At 37.2% G+C, this 18,724-nt stretch overlaps 1 protein-coding gene across 1 annotated transcript; it reads left to right on the forward strand.

The window, feature by feature from the left end:
• Window positions 1–364: 364 nt before the first annotated feature.
• Window positions 365–16,889, forward strand: LOC121863689 (the record flags this gene model as incomplete). Its single annotated transcript, XM_042362431.1, has 3 exons — window positions 365–1,886; window positions 3,875–3,926; window positions 16,767–16,889. Coding segments are annotated over exons 1-3 (1,697 nt in total), but the record flags the coding sequence as incomplete, so codon positions are not given.
• Between the last annotated feature and the right edge of the window lie 1,835 nt (window positions 16,890–18,724).

An 18,724-nucleotide genomic window follows, 5' to 3' on the forward strand; every position in this document is an offset into this window, starting at 1 on the left:
GGCACGCAGGGCTGCAGTATAAGATCATACAACTGGGGCTACCCGAAAATCTGACGCGCCTGCTGTGTAACTTCATTATGGACCGCAGAGCCAAAATCAAGATGCAAGAACATTTTGGAGAAGAATTCTCACTATCGAGTGGCGTGCCTCAGGGCTCTTGTCTCTCACCAACCCTTTACACACTCTACACGGCTGACCTGCCACCCCCAATCGTCGGCAGCGAGTACGTCATGTATGACGATGATGTAACACAGATCGTCACCTGCCCAGGAAAGTCCACAGCAAGGATGGCGCAACTCACTGCTCGGGCAATAGAGGAGATCTCGGAGTATGAAAATAAATGGAAAATAAAAACAAACAAAACATGACCAACGACATCGGCCTCCATCAGTGGAGTCACTACTGTCATAACTTCCACCACGGCGAATACCGTGCTTATATCCACGGCGAGCTGGCTGCCCGAGGCCCCTTCAGCGTTCCCCACAAAGTTCCTCTGCCAGTTAAGGGCATCATCACCGTAGGGCAGGAACAGGATCTGCTGGCTGGGGCTTACGACACCGACCAGAGTTTTCGTGGTCATATCGCCCAAGTTAACATCTGGAATAGATCGCTCACGCCGGAGGAGGTGAAGGAACAAGCCTCGTGCAACAAGGCTCCTCTCGGCAACATTTTTTCCACTGACAGAGAAAATGTAGAGCTACTCGGGGGCGCCAGTGTTGAGCTGGTGAAGTCTGAGCACTTCTGCCAGAAATCCGTCGAGTATGTCATCTTTCCAGAGGCGCGTTACATGGCGGAATCTCGACTGGTCTGCACTAGGATAGGCTACGAGGTCTACACTCCCCAAGACCGCGAGGAAAACATTATTCTTCACCAAGAGTCGCTTCGTTTTGCCGAAAAATGTCTTTCTAATTATCATCTGTGGATTGGTGTGACCGACGAGGAGGTAGAAGACGTGTGGAGAAAATTTACTGATAACTCGGTTGCTGAAACTCAGTTTGAACTCAATGAACCTAATGGGGGTACGGGAGAAAACTGCATGTTGATGTTTCTGCCCAACGGTTTGTGGGTAGACACCTCTTGTGTTATCAGATGGCCTGCTTGTGTTCCCTGCGAAGTGGATCGCACTTCACCTCTTCGTCTTAGAGGGTTCTGTTTCTCTAACGAAGCAGAAACTTACTACGAAGTGTTGGGATACAAGAGGGAGAAACCGTATATGCACGGGTACTATGGGTTTATTGTGTACAAGACTGACACCTACACGTGGGAGATGTTTGACACCACCACAGGCGAAGTCGTTGGTATCCTGGAGGTTCCCACGAAGGACTCTTACCCGATTGGTCGAAACATCTGGACGCTCAAGAGGTCGATGTGTGATTATCTGATTGGAACTCAACTGCAAATGAGTTTCTCCATTTGTGATAACGACGAGTTCACATGTGCCAACGGTGACTGTATCCCCAAAGAACTTCGCTATAACGCCAAGGACGACTGCGTTGATCTGTCTGATGAAGAAGATTGTCAGTTAATCATTCTGCCGAAAGGCTACCGTTCGGAGAGGCCGCCAGACAACGAAACAGAAGGCTTAGCTATCTACGTGGCCCCTACCGTCGACGTCCTCCGCTTCATGGAGATTAGTGATATTAGACGCGTCAGTAATGTAGAGTTTCTGATAGAGATCAGGTGGAACGACCCTAGGCTAAAGTATCAGAACCTGGGTGAAACGTTGGAATGGAATACGCTCTCAGCCGTGGACATGGACAGAGTGTGGAGACCCAAGATCAACTTTCCCAACGTGTACGACGGCAATATCAAGATGCTCTCAGAAGATCTGTTCCTAGACAAAATCGGCATCCCACTTCCCCCAGAGTTCAACAACGTCAGGATGGGTGAGTATGAATTATGTTGTGTGTCTCGGAGAACCACTCTACCTCTCCCGAACAAGATTTTATTTCATTAGCTAAAAAATATTGTGGAAGGTGGGAAAAAGAGTTTTATCTCAACCTAGTCTAGCATTCCCTGTGCCTTTTATTGATAAATAAAAAAGCAAATTGTACAGTCGCAGTCAAAAGTAATCATCCACGCCACCATCAAACCCCTGCACTGGGTCCTTTTTGCACGTAAAGTCACGTGAGGTGGAGAGGAAGAATGGTCGCCTGTGGGGAAAGCCGTTTGTTGGGAGGGGTGTGAGAGGGTGGTATGCGATGCAAATTGCTCATCAGAGAGGGGGAGGGGGTGGATTGTAGAAAGCAGGAAAATTCATGAAAGAAGGAAGGGAAGGATGGGTGTAATTTTTTTTAACTATGTTATCTTAGGTTTACATACTTGAAAGAGTAATAGATGAAGACCCTAATTTTATTATTATTATAACTTGCCATCCATTACCTTATTTATTTTTTTTTCAGGTTGCTGTTCAGGATTTAAAGAACGGTAATTAGATATTCATACAAGTGTTGATATGAGGAAAAATATTGAATACGAGGGTGGAAATCACATGGCCCATACAATGTTCTCCTCGACTGTCAGTCGTGTCCTCCCCCGCCCTAAAATTATATTTTTTTTATGAATTAAGAGTTAAAATGTATTTTGTTTACATTACATAGCCGAAAGTAGTAATTTTAATAAATGAAATGCCAACAACCCTTCAAAAATATTCATTACGGCCGGATTCCCAAGTTCCCAGACTCCTCCCAGTGGATTAACCAACATCTTAAAGTGACCGAATCCCCCTTGCAATTTCTGACACGTTATAGCTAGCCGCGCGCAAACCAATAATTTGCCCGCGTTCTTCAGCTTCCATCCTGAGCTGGGTGTGGAGCAGGGGCAACACCATTGCCACTACCACCTCATCACCTGGCTTTGATTTTCACAACTCATATAAACATATTACAGAGTGGACAATTCACATCCTATCCAACAAATCATTTAGTTTTTTTTTCAATTAATATTTATTTTTTTTAAGAAAAGTATTGGCGAGAGGTGGAAGTGATCAAACAACAGCCTACTTAGTGTTGCTAGTGGTGACCAAACCACACCCCTCCTCTCTTATGTTGTCATATCAAGGACTTTCCTTCACGGATGCTAAACGTCTTATCAACCCTAATAACATGACCTGCCAAAAGCTCAGTCGCATTCCATTAGGCCTATCAACTGACAGGGTTAAAGCCGTCGACGTCAAGCAACATCCACCAAGCTTAACACCTTCTTCAGGTGTTAAGGATAATCTAAGACGTGTATGTGGCCCCTGACTTGCGTTCACTTACCTTACCCGGGTCTGCTACCCCTAGCTCTCCCGGCATCAATACCTCCCCCACACTTTTGTGACCCATCGTGTAGACAGGCTTTGAGCTTGCAGGTACTGTATAGTAGTAGGAGGGGTGGATGATTATTTCTACCCGCGACTGTAATAAGCTTCTAAATCATCTAGAAGTCAAATTACTTATGGAGCTATATTGATTCTTCAAAACTAGATCTTCCAGTTGCAGATCATCTTTCGGTGACCAAAAATGTAAAGTATCTGTTGTGTTACAATTTACCCATGTGATGACAAGTGTATTATCCCATGTGACTCCTAAGTGTTATTGTCACTATCAGGTTACTATTTACGCCTCGCTCACAAGCACCATATTGACCCTAGGCTGTCAATGGTCTTCATGATTTTGCCCAAAAGAAATACTGTACGTTAAACTAAGAAGCTGTTGAAAGATTACATGTTGCTGCTTCACAAGACTCACACTGCACTATCAGTGTATTTTACAAGTTTTCAGATGCAAATGGATGGATCTATAGATAGGAGAATTAACGGGTCAAGATAACTGACAGTTTAGATGCTGCCATGAAAAATATTTACATAAGAAGGTCATGTTTATCCTTGCAGACACGGTGTACGACGGGAAGAGCGCCACTTTGGTACAACAGTTGCATTACAGGTAATGTATCTCAGTCACTAACATCATTGGTAGTGTTTTTCAGACATCAACAGGCAATGTTTCTCAGTCATCAACATCAATAGTAGTGTTTCTCAGCCATATTTCAGGTAATGCTTTTTTTGTCATGAACTTCACACCAGTAATGAATATTATTCATCAACTGGTTCACGTAGGCAATAGACATCCAGCTCATTTCACCTGATGATTAAAGTGCATCCTAACGTTACCGAAGGGTGTTAATTTTGGTTAGATTAGATTATATTTGGTTTCGGTAGCTTATGTCATGTTAGCTTAAACTAGGTTTGCTAGGTATGTAAGGTTATGTTAGGTTTGGTCAGGTTATGTTATGTTAAGTTAGGTAAGGTTAGATTATGTATGGAATTATGTTAGTTGAAGTTATGTTAGAATATGGCAGCGGTTCTTAACTTGGAGTGCGAGAGCTCGGTGAAATAGGTCAACATATCTGTGACTCAGAATATACAATCCCAATTATATCATCGTAGTTATGTACACAAGATTTTTTTTTAGTTATAAATATTGCGTGTTGAGGGGCTAAAACACATGCATCATGGAGAATCAATGGGTATTGTTGGGGACCTAGACCCTTCCTGGAGATGAAATTAATTCATCCGTCCAAGAATATTTGGAGAAGTTTGGGATAAAATATTTGTTAGCAAACGTGTAGATTGGTTGTTACTGTTTTTTTTCCACATATCTTTGTCAAACATATTTTTCAACGTTCGTTGCTCTGAAAACAAAGTGCTGGAACAGGCTGCGTTGAAAGCGACATGCCCCGTGTCCTTTCTTCGATTCCACCAAGGATTCAGATGCTTGTGGGGAAGAAGCAATGCTAATCTTTCAACTGAAATTCGAATATGGTTTTCAATCCACTATCGAGCTTATAATAATAATGGATTCACTCACGCGTTTAAGTTTTTTGTTTGTTTTTGTTAGTTTGTTTTTCTAAAATGTTTATTGAGATGGGGCAATCCTAACACCCTTTCCAGTGAGTACGATTAAACTTCTATAAATATTGTATTCTTCCACATATACAAGGGTTTTATTCCTAATATTTGTTTATTTATCCAGAGAAACAATTTTATTCATTTGGATTCAGTGGGCGCAGCACCACTAAGGATAAGAACCACTGGATGTGCCTAATATTCACGTGATCCCATCCACCGAAGGTTGAAGGAGGTATTGATATTGAAACATTTTATTTAGCCAGAAAAATACTGATACAGAGTGGATAATAATAACAATATTGACATGGCTGAGCCAATTGAGAACCTGAGCTCTCTTAGTGGTGAGGGAAAATCCACTAACACATACAGGGTTTTTGTGTTTTTAATTTTGCCTTTAAATGCTTGTGGAGAAGAAGAAATCCTAACGTCACAGACCGCTACCTGAACTCTCCATAATCCTCCTCCCTGTGGGCTGCTCTGATGCTGTCATCCATCTTCAGATGTCTTTCGCTCCCCATTGGTCCCTTTCTTCGCATCTATTCGCCTCTTTCTTGGTTCGTTTGTCATCTTTCGCTATCTATGCCGGAACTTAGATGAACCATTTCATTTACTCTGCATAATATCACTTCATTCAATTCAATTTCAATTGTTTATTCCTTGATAGAGGAAGCGGGATCCCAGTGCTGTCACTAGGTACCCCTGTAATCACTTCATTAGACGCATTTATATGTGTATATTGATATTATAAACAGCGTGTATACTAATATTATAAACAGCGTGTATATTGATATTATAAACAGCGTGTATATTGATATTATAAACAACGTGTATACTAATATTATAAACAGCGTGTATATTGATATTATAAACAACGTGTATACTAATATTATAAACAGCGTGTATATTGATATTATAAACAGCGTGTATATTGATATTATAAACAGCGTGTATACTAATATTATAAACAGCGTGTATATTGATATTATAAACAGCGTGTATATTGATATTATAAACAACGTGTATACTAATATTATAAACAGCGTGTATATTGATATTATAAACAACGTGTATACTAATATTATAAACAGCGTGTATATTGATATTATAAACAGCGTGTATATTGATATTATAAACAGCGTGTATATTGATATTATAAACAGCGTGTATACTAATGTTATAAACAGCGTGTATACTAATATTATAAACAGCGTGTATACTAATATTATAAACAGCGTGTATATTGATATTATAAACAGCATGTATACTAATATTATAAACAGCGTGTATACTAATATTATAAACAGCGTGTATACTAATATTATAAACAGCGTGTATATTAATATTATAAACAGCGTGTATACTAATATTATAAACAGCGTGTATATTGATATTATAAGATGATAAATATTATAAAGATAAATATAAACAGCATATTGTGATACGATATATAAACAGCGTACTATATTATAAACAGCGTATATTGATATTATAAACAACGTATACTAAAAAGTATATTGATATTATAAACAGCGTATACTGATAATATTACTAAAGCGTTGATATTATAAATTAACTATTATAAACAGCGTATATGATATTATAAACAGCGTGTATATTGATATTATAAACAATGTCTTAATATTATAAACAGTGTATTGATATATAAACGTGTATACTAATATTATAAACAGCGTGTATATGATATTATAAACAGCGTGTATATTGATATTATAAACAGCGTATATGATATTATAAACAGCGTGTATACTAATATTATAAACAGCGTGTATACTAATATTATAAACAGCGTGTATATTGATATATAAAACAGCATGTATACTAATATTATAAACAGCGTGTATACTAATATTATAAAAGCGTGTATATTGATATTATAAACAGCGTATTGATATTATAAACAGCATGTATACAAATATTATAAACAGTATACAATATAAACAGTATACTGATAATATAAACATGTATATTGATATTATAAACAATATACTAATATTATAAACAGCGTGTATACTAATATTATAACAGTGTATATTGATATTATAAACAGCGTGTATATTGATATTATAAACAACGTATACTAATATTATAAACAGCGTGTATATTGATATATAAACAGTGTATACTGATAAAACAGCGTGTATATTGATATAATAAACAGCGTGTAACTAATATTATAAACAGCGTGTATACTAATATTATAAACAGCGTATATTGATATTATAAACAGCGTATACTAATATTATAAATAGCTAATATTATAAACAGCGTGTATATGATATATAAACAGCGTATATTGATATTATAAACAGCGTATACTAATATTATAAACGCTGAATAAACAGCATGTAACTAATATTATAAACAGCGTGTATACTAATATTTAAACAGCGTCTAATATTATAAACAGGGTATATTTTATAAACAGTGTATATTAATATTATAAACAGCGTGTATACTAATATTATAAACAGCGTATACAATATTATAAACAGCGTGTATATTGATATTATAAACAGCATGTATACTAATAAACAGCGTATACAATATTATAAACAGCGTATATATTATAAACAGCTAATATAAACGCGTATACAATATTATAAACAGCGTATACAATATTATAATTAATAATAAACAGCGTATATATATTAAACAGCATGTATACAATATAAAAAGGCGTGCAATATTAAATGATATTATAAACAGCGTAACTGATATCATGAACAGCATGTATACTAATATTATAAACATGTATACAATATAAACAGTGTATATTATAAACAGCGTGTATACTAATATTATAAACAGCATAGAATATTATAAATACTAATATTATAAACAGCGTATACTAATATTATAAATGTATACTAATATTATAAACAGCGTATACTAATAAGTATATTGATATAAACAGCATGTATACAATATTATAAACAGGTGTACATAATATTTAAACAGCGTATACTAATATTATAAACAGCGTATATTGATATTATAAACAGCGTATACTAATATTATAAACAGCGTATACTAATATTATAAACAGCGTATACAATATTATAAACAGCGTGTATACTAATATTATAAACAGGTAATTGATATTATAAACAGCATGTATACTAATATTAAACAGCGTATACTAATATTATAAACAGCGTGTATACAATATTATAAACAGCGTATACAATATTATAAACAGCGTGTATATTGATATTATAAACAGCATGTATATTATTATAAACAGCGTGTATACTAATATTATAAACAGCGTGTATACTAATATTATAAACAGCGTATACTAATATTATAAACAGCGTATATTGATATTATAAACAGCGTGTATACTAATATTATAAACAGCGTGATATATTATAACAGTGTATACTAATATTTAAACAGCGTGTATACTAATATATAAACAGCGTGTAATGATATTATAAACAGCATGTATACTAATATTATAAACAGCGTATACTAATATTATAAACAGCGTATACTAATATTATAAACAGTAATATTATAAACAGCATATAATATAAAGCATATTAAAAATTATATATAAGTTATTAAAACAGCGTATACTAATATTATAAACAGCGTGTTGATATTATAAACAGCGTATACTAATATTATAAACAGCGTATACAATATTATAAACAGTATACTAATATTATAAACAGCGTGTATACTAATATATAAACAGCGTATACTAATATTATAAACAGCGTATATTGATATTATAAACAGTATACTAATATTATAAACAGCGTGTATACTAATATTATAAACAGCATGTATATTAATATTATAAACAGCGTGTATATTGATATTAAACAGCATGTATACTAATATTATAAACAGCGTATATTGATATTATAAACAGCGTATACTAATATTATAAACAGCGTATACTAATAAACAGGTGTATATAATATTATAAAGTATACTAATATTATAAACAGCGTGTATATTGATATTATAAACAGCATGTATACTAATAAACAGCGTGATATATAAATAAGTATACTAATATTATAAACAGCGTGTATACTAATATTATAAACAGCGTGTATATTAATATTATAAACAGTATACTAATATACGGTTTAATATTATAAACAGCGTATATGATATTATAAACAGCGTGTATACTAATATTATAAACAGCGTATACTAATATTATAAACAGCGTATGCTAATATTATAAACAGCGTGTATATTGATATTATAAACAGCATGTATACTAATATTATAAACAGCATGTATATAATATTATAAACAGCGTATATTGATATTATAAACAGAATGTATACTAATATTATAAACAGCGTGTATACTAATATTATAAACAGCGTATATTGATATTAAATAAGCATGTAAATAATATTATATCAGTATATTAATATTATAAACAGCGTGTATATTGATATTATAATAAGTTATAAATAATATTATAACAGCGTATATAATATTATAAACAGCGTGTATATTGATATTATAAACAGCATGTATACTAATATTATAAACAGCGTGTATACTAATATTATAAACAGCGTGTATACTAATATTATAAACAGTATACTAATATTATAAACAGCGTGTATATTGATATTATAAACAGCGTGTATCCTAATATTATAAACAGCGTGTATACTAATATTATAAACAGCATGTACACTAATATTATAAACAGCGTGTATACTAATATTATAAACAGCGTAATTGATATTATAAACAGCGTGTATACTAATATTATAAACAGCGTGTATACTAATATTATAAACAGTACTAATATTATAAACAGCGTGTATATTGATATTATAAACAGCATGTATACTAATATTATAAACAGCATGTATATTAATATTATAAACAGCGTGTATATTGATATTATATAGCATGTATTCTAATATTATAAACAGCGTGTATACTAATATTATAACAGGTGTATACTAATATTATAAACAGTATATTGATATTATAAATAAGCTATAATATTATATCAGCGTGTATATTAATATAAACAGCGTGTTGATATTATAAATAAGCATGTAAATAATATTATAACAGCGTGTATATTAATATTATAAACAGCGTGTATATTGATATTATAAACAGCATGTATACTAATATTATAAACAGCGTGTATATTAATATTATAAACAGCGTATATTGATATTATAAATAAGCATGTAAATAATATTATATCAGCGTGTATATTAATATTATAAACAGCGTGTATATTGATATTATAAATAAGCATGTAAAAATATTATAACAGCATGTAAACCCTTGTATATGCGGAATTCAGGCTACACGGAAGCTGTTCAAATGACTCAAATCTAACTAGGAATTCCTGCTGGTTCAATATTAGTACAGGAGGAAACACGGAGAAACCTACGATGCCAATTAGGGGCTCAGTACACGTGGGGAATTGTGTCATAGGAGGGAAGATCAGCTAAAACTAATGGCCCATCACTTTTGCTGGTAGATTTTAGTGTATATAAGCAGAAAATAATTTCGGTTTCAATATTTTGCATCCTTTTTAGGTAAATTTTAGCGTGAAATTTATCGAAAATGTAACGTGAAACTGCATTAATTGCATTACAATTAAATAGTGAACATTGCTTTCTGACTTCATTCTTTAACTGTAACTAACAATATTTTTTCTGTTTTTTTTTATTAATATTTCCGATAGCTGCTTGTGTCGGGACGAGGAACCAAAAATCAACCATCTCAGTCACTATCTTCAGGTCTGGGAGAGAGCTCTGAAGTCAGGAGTTGCCTACATTGAAGTGCTTTGAGATCTGGTGATTAAATTTTAATCAGGCAAATCAGTAGAAAAGAACCAAAGAACTTACACAAACAAAGACATTGCCAGTGATATGACCAAGCTGTCTTGGCACAGTACACTCCTGACTAACGCTCAGTTCAAGCCTCCAGTCATAACAAGTCAGAAATTAGTGAGAGACTGCTAGCCAGTTGGGAGAAAAAGACAAGAGATATCTCTCTTGGAGAGGAAAACTTTTACAGTTAAGGACAGCTTTGCCAAACAACTGGACCAGTTATTTGACATAATTACTTGCAGAGTGCCCAATTGTTTCTCTGTGTCCTGAGTTTGGGTGCGATCGTGACTGTAAATCAAAATTTTATCTCCTGTATTTGCAAGCGTGAACTGAAGATTCCTGTGATCGAACTGGCATTTGTCAAACCGAAGACTGGCAGTACAGGGGCTCTCATGATTTCTAGCCAAGATATTCCGGGTCAAAGACAGGGAGGCTGCCACAGAGGACAGAAGGGAGAAGATTGCCGAGGAAAAGACTTGAGAAAGGCCAGGGGTGAGGTAAAAGGCCGATGAAGTTGAGTCAAGCTGATTCAGAGTTTAATGACTTCCCCGTAAGCAGTCCGAGAGTGCTGACCAGGAGAATGGTGACTTTGTCCTAACCCAGAAAATAATGATCCCAAACCTTCCAGGCATAAGATTCGAAATAGGAAGAAGATATCGAGCATAGCTCTGGCCAGCATGCGACACCACACTGGTCTCAGAGAAAACTGCAGAATAGCAACAGCACCTGGATTGACCTTGGTTTGATAACACCTGATGATGTTCACCCTGGTGATAGATCATAACAAAGTAAGGCTCAGGAAAACTGTCAGTAACCTAGAAGAGGAGTTTGATAAGGGGATAAGAGAAAATGGAATCAATTGTTTGTTTGTTCTTTTGATGGAGAGGATGACACTAAAAGTGTTCATGAAAGTTGGGAGATTCTGACCATAGGTTGTTTCCCTACCATGGTGAAGGAGAACACTACTCCTGCTGCAGTGAACCAGGAGGGAAATGACTGTGGCATTTCTCAGAGAAAGATGACATCAGAAACCAGCTGAGATATTGGCAGATAACATTGTGAACTGGCTCCAGAGAGAGAGAACGTAGACCAGACCCTGCAGGTCATTGGAGGGACAGCACCAACACGAACACAGGGGGTGGCAAGGGGGGGTCGCCCAGTGGATAGAGCGGAAGATTGGGGAGGAAGCTGGTCTGGATTGTTTGTGACCTCCCACTGTGAGTTGCCACTCAGACATCGAGGTCAGGAGCTGGATGGCAAGACTCTTTCAAACAACAGATGGTCTGGTCCTCTTGTGAATGGACTCTGCCACTGGGTTAGAAATAAATCCGAGCTTTGAAAAAATCACAGTTGGCCCTCCCACTCAGTTGAGGCTTGCACATACCTGTCATTGACGACCGGGAGTACTGACCAGTACTATGGTTTACATGATTTGCAGTGCCATCAAACTGGGGTCATGCAATCAGACTTGCTTACCTGCAGATAGGTCAGTCTCACATTCTGGGTGGCTCTGGCGGCTCTCCAGGTTCCTTGCAGAATTTGGGTCATCATCATAAACTGAAAGGGATCCCCAGCTTCACAACCTGAGACTATTCGGTGTCTACTTGCCAAATTGGTTCAACACCAAGGTCAAGTCATCGTTCTCCGAAGGTCCGAGGCATGTTCTCTTCCAGCTTGAGCCCTGAGGAGTCAGCCAAGGAAGGTTGTTCAGATTGTGGAGCAGACTGTGAGGAGATCTTCCTGGTATGCTCATCCTGAGGCAGTTCTGCAGACAATGCTCTGCAGTAAGGATGAGGAGGAGAAGATGGCAGTCAAAAGATCTTGGATATGAGACTTATGAGAGGATCTGGGCATGACGAATCAGTTGGTGACGATTCCTTCAGGGTCAGGAAGACTCCTGAAGTCAATCTAGGTGCCAAGACCCTCACTGATCTCATAGATCTGGATAACATCCAGGCTGGCAGTGAGCCCTCTTACCTGCAGCCTCACCAATGTTCAAGTCAGAGCTTTCCTGACAACCCCATGCATGTCCATGCCTGGCCCTCGCACACCCAGAGTAGAGCGTTGTGTACAGCAAGTGAGCGAGGCCAGCAGTCACGTGTACAGCCAGGAGAGGAGGAAGGCTACATCCGAGCTCAGGTGGTCAGCAGGGAGGTGATGAGTAGAAACAGAAGCAAGAAAGACATGTTCTCTATGGTGTGCAGCAACACCGGGTCGTAGTAGTAAAACCGGTTTTGTATTTGATGATTTTGTTTTCTAAAGGAATATTGTTACGTTTTAATGCAGGAAAGTGGCTTTACCGTAGAACTCGGATACCTTCACACTGGTTACTCACCCAAGAGATTATGGTGTATCACTACGAGAATTTTGCTCTGCTTCCGGCACTCAATGCGTTATGTACTTGATAAATGATGATTTAGTGAATTCCACTAACTTCCAACATCCATCTAAGTTGGTTATACCTTGTCATAACCAATGAGTCATTACCCTTGGTAATAATGATAATAGAGGGATCACAGATACGGCAGATGATTGCACTTACGTTTATTTGGCACAATTCCATACACTGGACTTATAATTTGCATGGATAGGTCAGTCACTCACATTCACGCCACAGTACCGTAAGTTATAAGGAGAGTTTGTCAACCTGGTGAATTAATCGTTTAGATCTATTAGGCCGCCTGGAGTGCTCTTGTAGCAAACAGGCCCTCACCATTGATCACTTCCTTTACAGGATGTGTTAACTTGTCGCTGGACTTAACAAAATCTGGGATTTGCACACACAGACCCGTAGCACTGGTAGGACTGTATGACCCTAATCTTAAGTCCGCTGAGCAGGAGGTTCTTCCTAACCCAAGGTCTAAAGCCCACTGGCTAAATTTGCTTTTTGAGGCGTGAAGTGATGAACAGTACACCACTGTCTCACTGGCCTGCCCCCCACATGTCCCAGTTATGGCTGGCCGGGTGCCTTATCTCTACCGTAAACAAACATTTGGGATGGGTTGTGCGGAGGCCCAACGCAACCCATGACAAATATTAAATTTAATAAATGTGTCAAGATCATTCGTTTCACTATTCTGGATCATTTTCATCCTAATAAATTAACCTGATACATTTACTTTACTTTAAATAAGCTATTTAGTGGTGTTGGTAAAAGGGTGGAATACTGAATTTTCATAAGATTTCAAGTTAAAACTTACCTAGCAAAAATAAAACTTTTCAAATCTGAAGATATCACATGATTCTGCACATAAAACTACATCATTAATACCATAGGCCGATTTTTCAAACTCAAAAATTCGCCTCCGTATGACACACCCTATTAACTGATTAAACTTTTCCAACCTTCCCCACGACTATATGTTGTGACTTCTCCATCCCTCATGTCTGGCTGTGCCTTGGCCCCAGCATGCTTTCCATCCTTTCCCCACCTTAACCTAAAAAAAAAAAAAAAAAGTTGGTCATGTTGAGGAAGCCGTACTGGCGGACACCGTTGTAGTAGAACCCATGGTGTCTCCACGGTCTGACCAACACAAATAACCTAAATAACTCCTTTCTCTGTATTTATTCTGTGTCTTAGACTACTATTTCCTTCAATACGACTTGCATATCTCAGTAAAATCTCTGTAAATTGCTTGATTTGGTTACGTTAAAAAGAATCTTGAATAACTTGCCTCTGTGGTGATAACATGATCATTAAATAATAATAATAATAAAATTTTATTATTATTATTATTATTATTATTATTATTATTATTATTATTATTATTATTATTATTATTATTATTATTATTATTATTATTATTATTATTATTATTATTATTATTATTATTATTATTATTATTATTATTTCTCAGCCAAAATAAACATTGTAAATAATGATGATGAAAACAAGTATGATCGTACAAATCTTACTGAACTTTACAAGTAAACGAGAAGAGATAAGGCGGAGGAGGAAGAGGGAGACATGTGGAAGAAAGTGTGGTTGGTGATGGATGAGGAGAAAGAAGACATATGGCAGAAAGTGTGGTTGGTGGTGGATGAGAAGGGGGAAGAGATGAGGAAGACTGTAGTTTATGCCGAAGAAAAAGGGAGGAAAGGAGGGATGCAAACGAAAGCTTGGTTGGAGGAGAAAGAAGAAAATGAATGAACAGTAAAGGAGACTGATTAAAGGGAGGGATAACTTACATGTGGAGCACGTCGTTGTCTTGGTCGGAGGTGGCGATGGAGATGTGACTCTCATAGCTCATGAGCACCACTGGTCGCGCCCTCAGACACACCGTTACCTCCGGGAATTCTGACACGTCACTCTGCAACACGAAACGTCACGTCCCATCACCCCACAATACCATTATCACAATATGTCAACCTGCACCATCACCCACCATCCAAACATCATTCTTAGACATCACCACACACACACACATATTCCTTCAACACTGCACATACACCCGAAATAACAAACATGTTTCTGCAGCATCAAAATACCACATTGCAACACCAAACATCAATCTGCAACACCAAATATGAATCTTCAACACCAAAGTTTGAAATCAAACATCACCCTCTAACATCAAACATCACCTTGCACCACCAAACATCAATCTGCAACGCCAAACATCAACCTGTAACATCAAACATCAACTTGCAGCACCAAACATCACCCTGCAACACCATACATCATTCTGTAACACCAAACATCACTCTGCAACATAAAAAAAATCACCCTGTATCACCAAACTTCACCCCGTAACATCAAACATTAATATACAACCAAACACTATCCTGCAACATCAAACATCACTCTGCAACACCAAATATCAACCTGCAACATCAAACATCACCCTGAAGCACCAAACATCAACCTGCAACACCAAACATGAACCTGCAACACTGCAATAATCGTTTTATTTTGCCCTTATTTTTCTTTCTTCTTAGTTCTTAATTCTTACTTCTAGTCTTAATCTTTCTTCGTATACTAGTTAGATGGAGGAGGTAAGGGGTGGAATAAGAGGAGGGAGTTAGAGCGAGGAAGATAACGGCTGGTTTATGGTTAGCAGCTACCCTCACACATGAAGGGGAGACGAAGGAAGAATGAACGGGGATGATGATAAATGGAGAAGAGAAATAACATGAGATAACTGAGACACTAGGGAAACAAGTGATAGGTGTGTTGATACTCAGGAGTCACTATATCACACTCAGGAGACATGCTCTAATCCACACACAAGGAGGGAATTGAGAACTATTCATAACGGTCCTTTGTCTATTATTGATGATACTCAGAATGGGCAGTTACACTTTCAAAACAATAAACCTCTTTTCCTAACTAGTTAAACAGTGGTCACATGAATCGCAATACATTTCGTGACACGGAAAAAACCTTAAGGGTACTCACTTTATTCCTCCATGGTATAGATATGCAGATGATGTTCTTTGTCTTTGACCTAGAAACAGTGACCCATTGGAATTTTTAGACAAGCTTAATCCTTAACTACCCTAATTAAGCCTTACTAATCTTAAACTAACCTAACCCTAATTAAACCTTATTAATCTTAAACTAAAATAAATATTAAGCTAACCTACCCACACCTAAGCTAACGTACCCACACCTAAGCTAACCTACCCACACCTCAGCTAACCTACCCACACCTAAGCTAACCTACACACACCTAAGCTAACCCTACCCTCCATGTTTGTTGACAGTACTGGCTCGGGTTAACGACGAAGGACCAAACTCACTGTTAACTCTGGCTCTACGTCACCACGCTCTACTGCAACAGCTTAACGAAGATTTACCCACCCAACAAGGTCGTTGTACTGCCCAGATCGAGGCTCCACAGGAGGATAAACAAGAACTCCGTCTACACCTACAGGATTGCAAGAAGAAACTACAGTACCTTCAGAGAGGCCCTACAGATATCCTACCTCCTACAGACAGCGCCAAACCTACAGATACTACAGAGGATGTTAAAAAGCGTTAAAATAGATGATTTATGTCCTTGTAGAGAGAATTTAACAGAAGCACAGTTGGAAGAGAGGAATTTTGTAGGATTGGATTGTGTCTGTGAGAAAGTGACCATACTTCCCAAGACCACACCTGCTCCTGTGTTGTTGGGTACTGGGTCAAGGTGGGTGTGTCTGTGTCTGTCTGTCTTCATCTCTATCCTTTCCCAAAGAATGAAGGACTCCTCTCTGTCTCTCTCGTATAAAGTCAATCTCTCTCTCCCCCTGTCCCCCCTCTCTCTCCCCCCCTGCCCTTCTCTCTCTCTATCTCTCTCCCCCCTGCCCTCTCTCTCTCTATTTCTCTCTTCCTCAACAGAGTGAAGGACTGCGCCGGTCATCAGACTGAAGGGCGACCGAGAGTGGAATGTATGAAATTTACCCATTAGAGTAAGTATCACGTCCTTACCCTCCTACACATCCCTATCCATCCTTAGACACCTTCGGCATCCCCTTACACCCTCCTACACATCTCTACACCCTCCCACACATCCCTATCCATCCTACACACCTTCGGCACCCCTTTACACCCTCCACACATCTCTACACCCTCCTACACATCCCTATCCATCCTTACGCACCTTCGGCATCCCCTTACACCCTCCTACACATCTCTACACCCTCCTACACATCCCTATCCATCCTTACACACTCAGCACACCCTTTACACCCTCCTACACATTTAAAAGAATTTTAAAACTGGCTGTAAATGATTGATTGTTTTATTTAATAACAAAGCTTATAAACAATGTAATGGTGTTATGAGTCACCTTTAGTGCCACGTTGGCCAACGCTTTCCTCTGTCACCACGAGAAGCTTTGGCCTACCGAATGTCCCCCAATTAAGCCTTTGTTCTATCGTCGGTATGTTGATGGCACTTTTTTAATTTTCAGATCACTTGATCACGTCCTATGTTCCTAAATTATTTAAATTCGAAACATGGCAACATCAAATTTACTGTGAAGTGGAAAAAGAAAATATTCTTCCATTCCTTGATGTTAATATCCACCGTCTTCATAATAGTTTCGAGACAGCCTTATTCAGAAAACCAACTTTCACTGGTTTGAGTTCAAAATTTTCATCTTTTATTCCTCTTAATTACAAACGTAATCTAGTACGTACTCTTACCAACAGAGCCTTCAATATATGTTCAAGCTATTTCCACTTGGATATTGAACTAAAATACATAAATGAACTACTCTTTAATAATGGCTTCCTAAGAGATTTACAGACACTTATATTGGCAAAACGCTTTATAGGTTTTTAGTCCCACACAACCTCAAATCCACACTGTCCCTAAATATTCTATCTATTTCACCATACCGTACACAGCCCCACTCAGTTTCACCCTTAGAAATAAACTTAAGAAGCTTTTCAATGAATTCTATCCACAAATTTCTTTAGACTAATCTTTAAAACCCAGAGTTCAATTAAGAAATTCTTTAAAATTAAAGACACCATACCACACACCTGCACTCCTCTGTTGTTTATCAATTTACGAGTGCTAGCTGTAGGGCAGCATATATAGGTAAAACTAAAAGACATTTGATAACTCGCATCCATGAACACTTGGGCCGTTCCGTTCGAACAGGCCATTTAATAACACAACCACCACAGCTATTTGTAACCACGCCACCAACATGACCACCTGTTTCCGTCTGATTTCTCAGTTCTGGCAAGAGCGACTGTGATACAGACCTCCTCATTATGGAGGCATTACACCAGTATAAAGAAATGCCATCGCTTTGTGATATGGCCTCTAGTGAATTGTTATGTTTACACTAAGGCTCGTCTGAATTAAGGTAATACCCTTTATATTTTATTTCATACTTTTATTTCCTGATTTTAGCTTTATATGTAGGTCTCTCGTCATGTTTGTAGGTTTTGAAGTGGATTGCTCTTTTTAATTTTTTGAAGTTTATCGAAGGTAAATTTCGTATAATATTGTTTTTATTGTATATCA

This window comes from Homarus americanus, unplaced genomic scaffold (assembly GCF_018991925.1).
Source record: "Homarus americanus isolate GMGI-L3 unplaced genomic scaffold, GMGI_Hamer_2.0 scaffold22182, whole genome shotgun sequence".
Lineage (NCBI taxonomy): Eukaryota > Metazoa > Arthropoda > Malacostraca > Decapoda > Nephropidae > Homarus > Homarus americanus.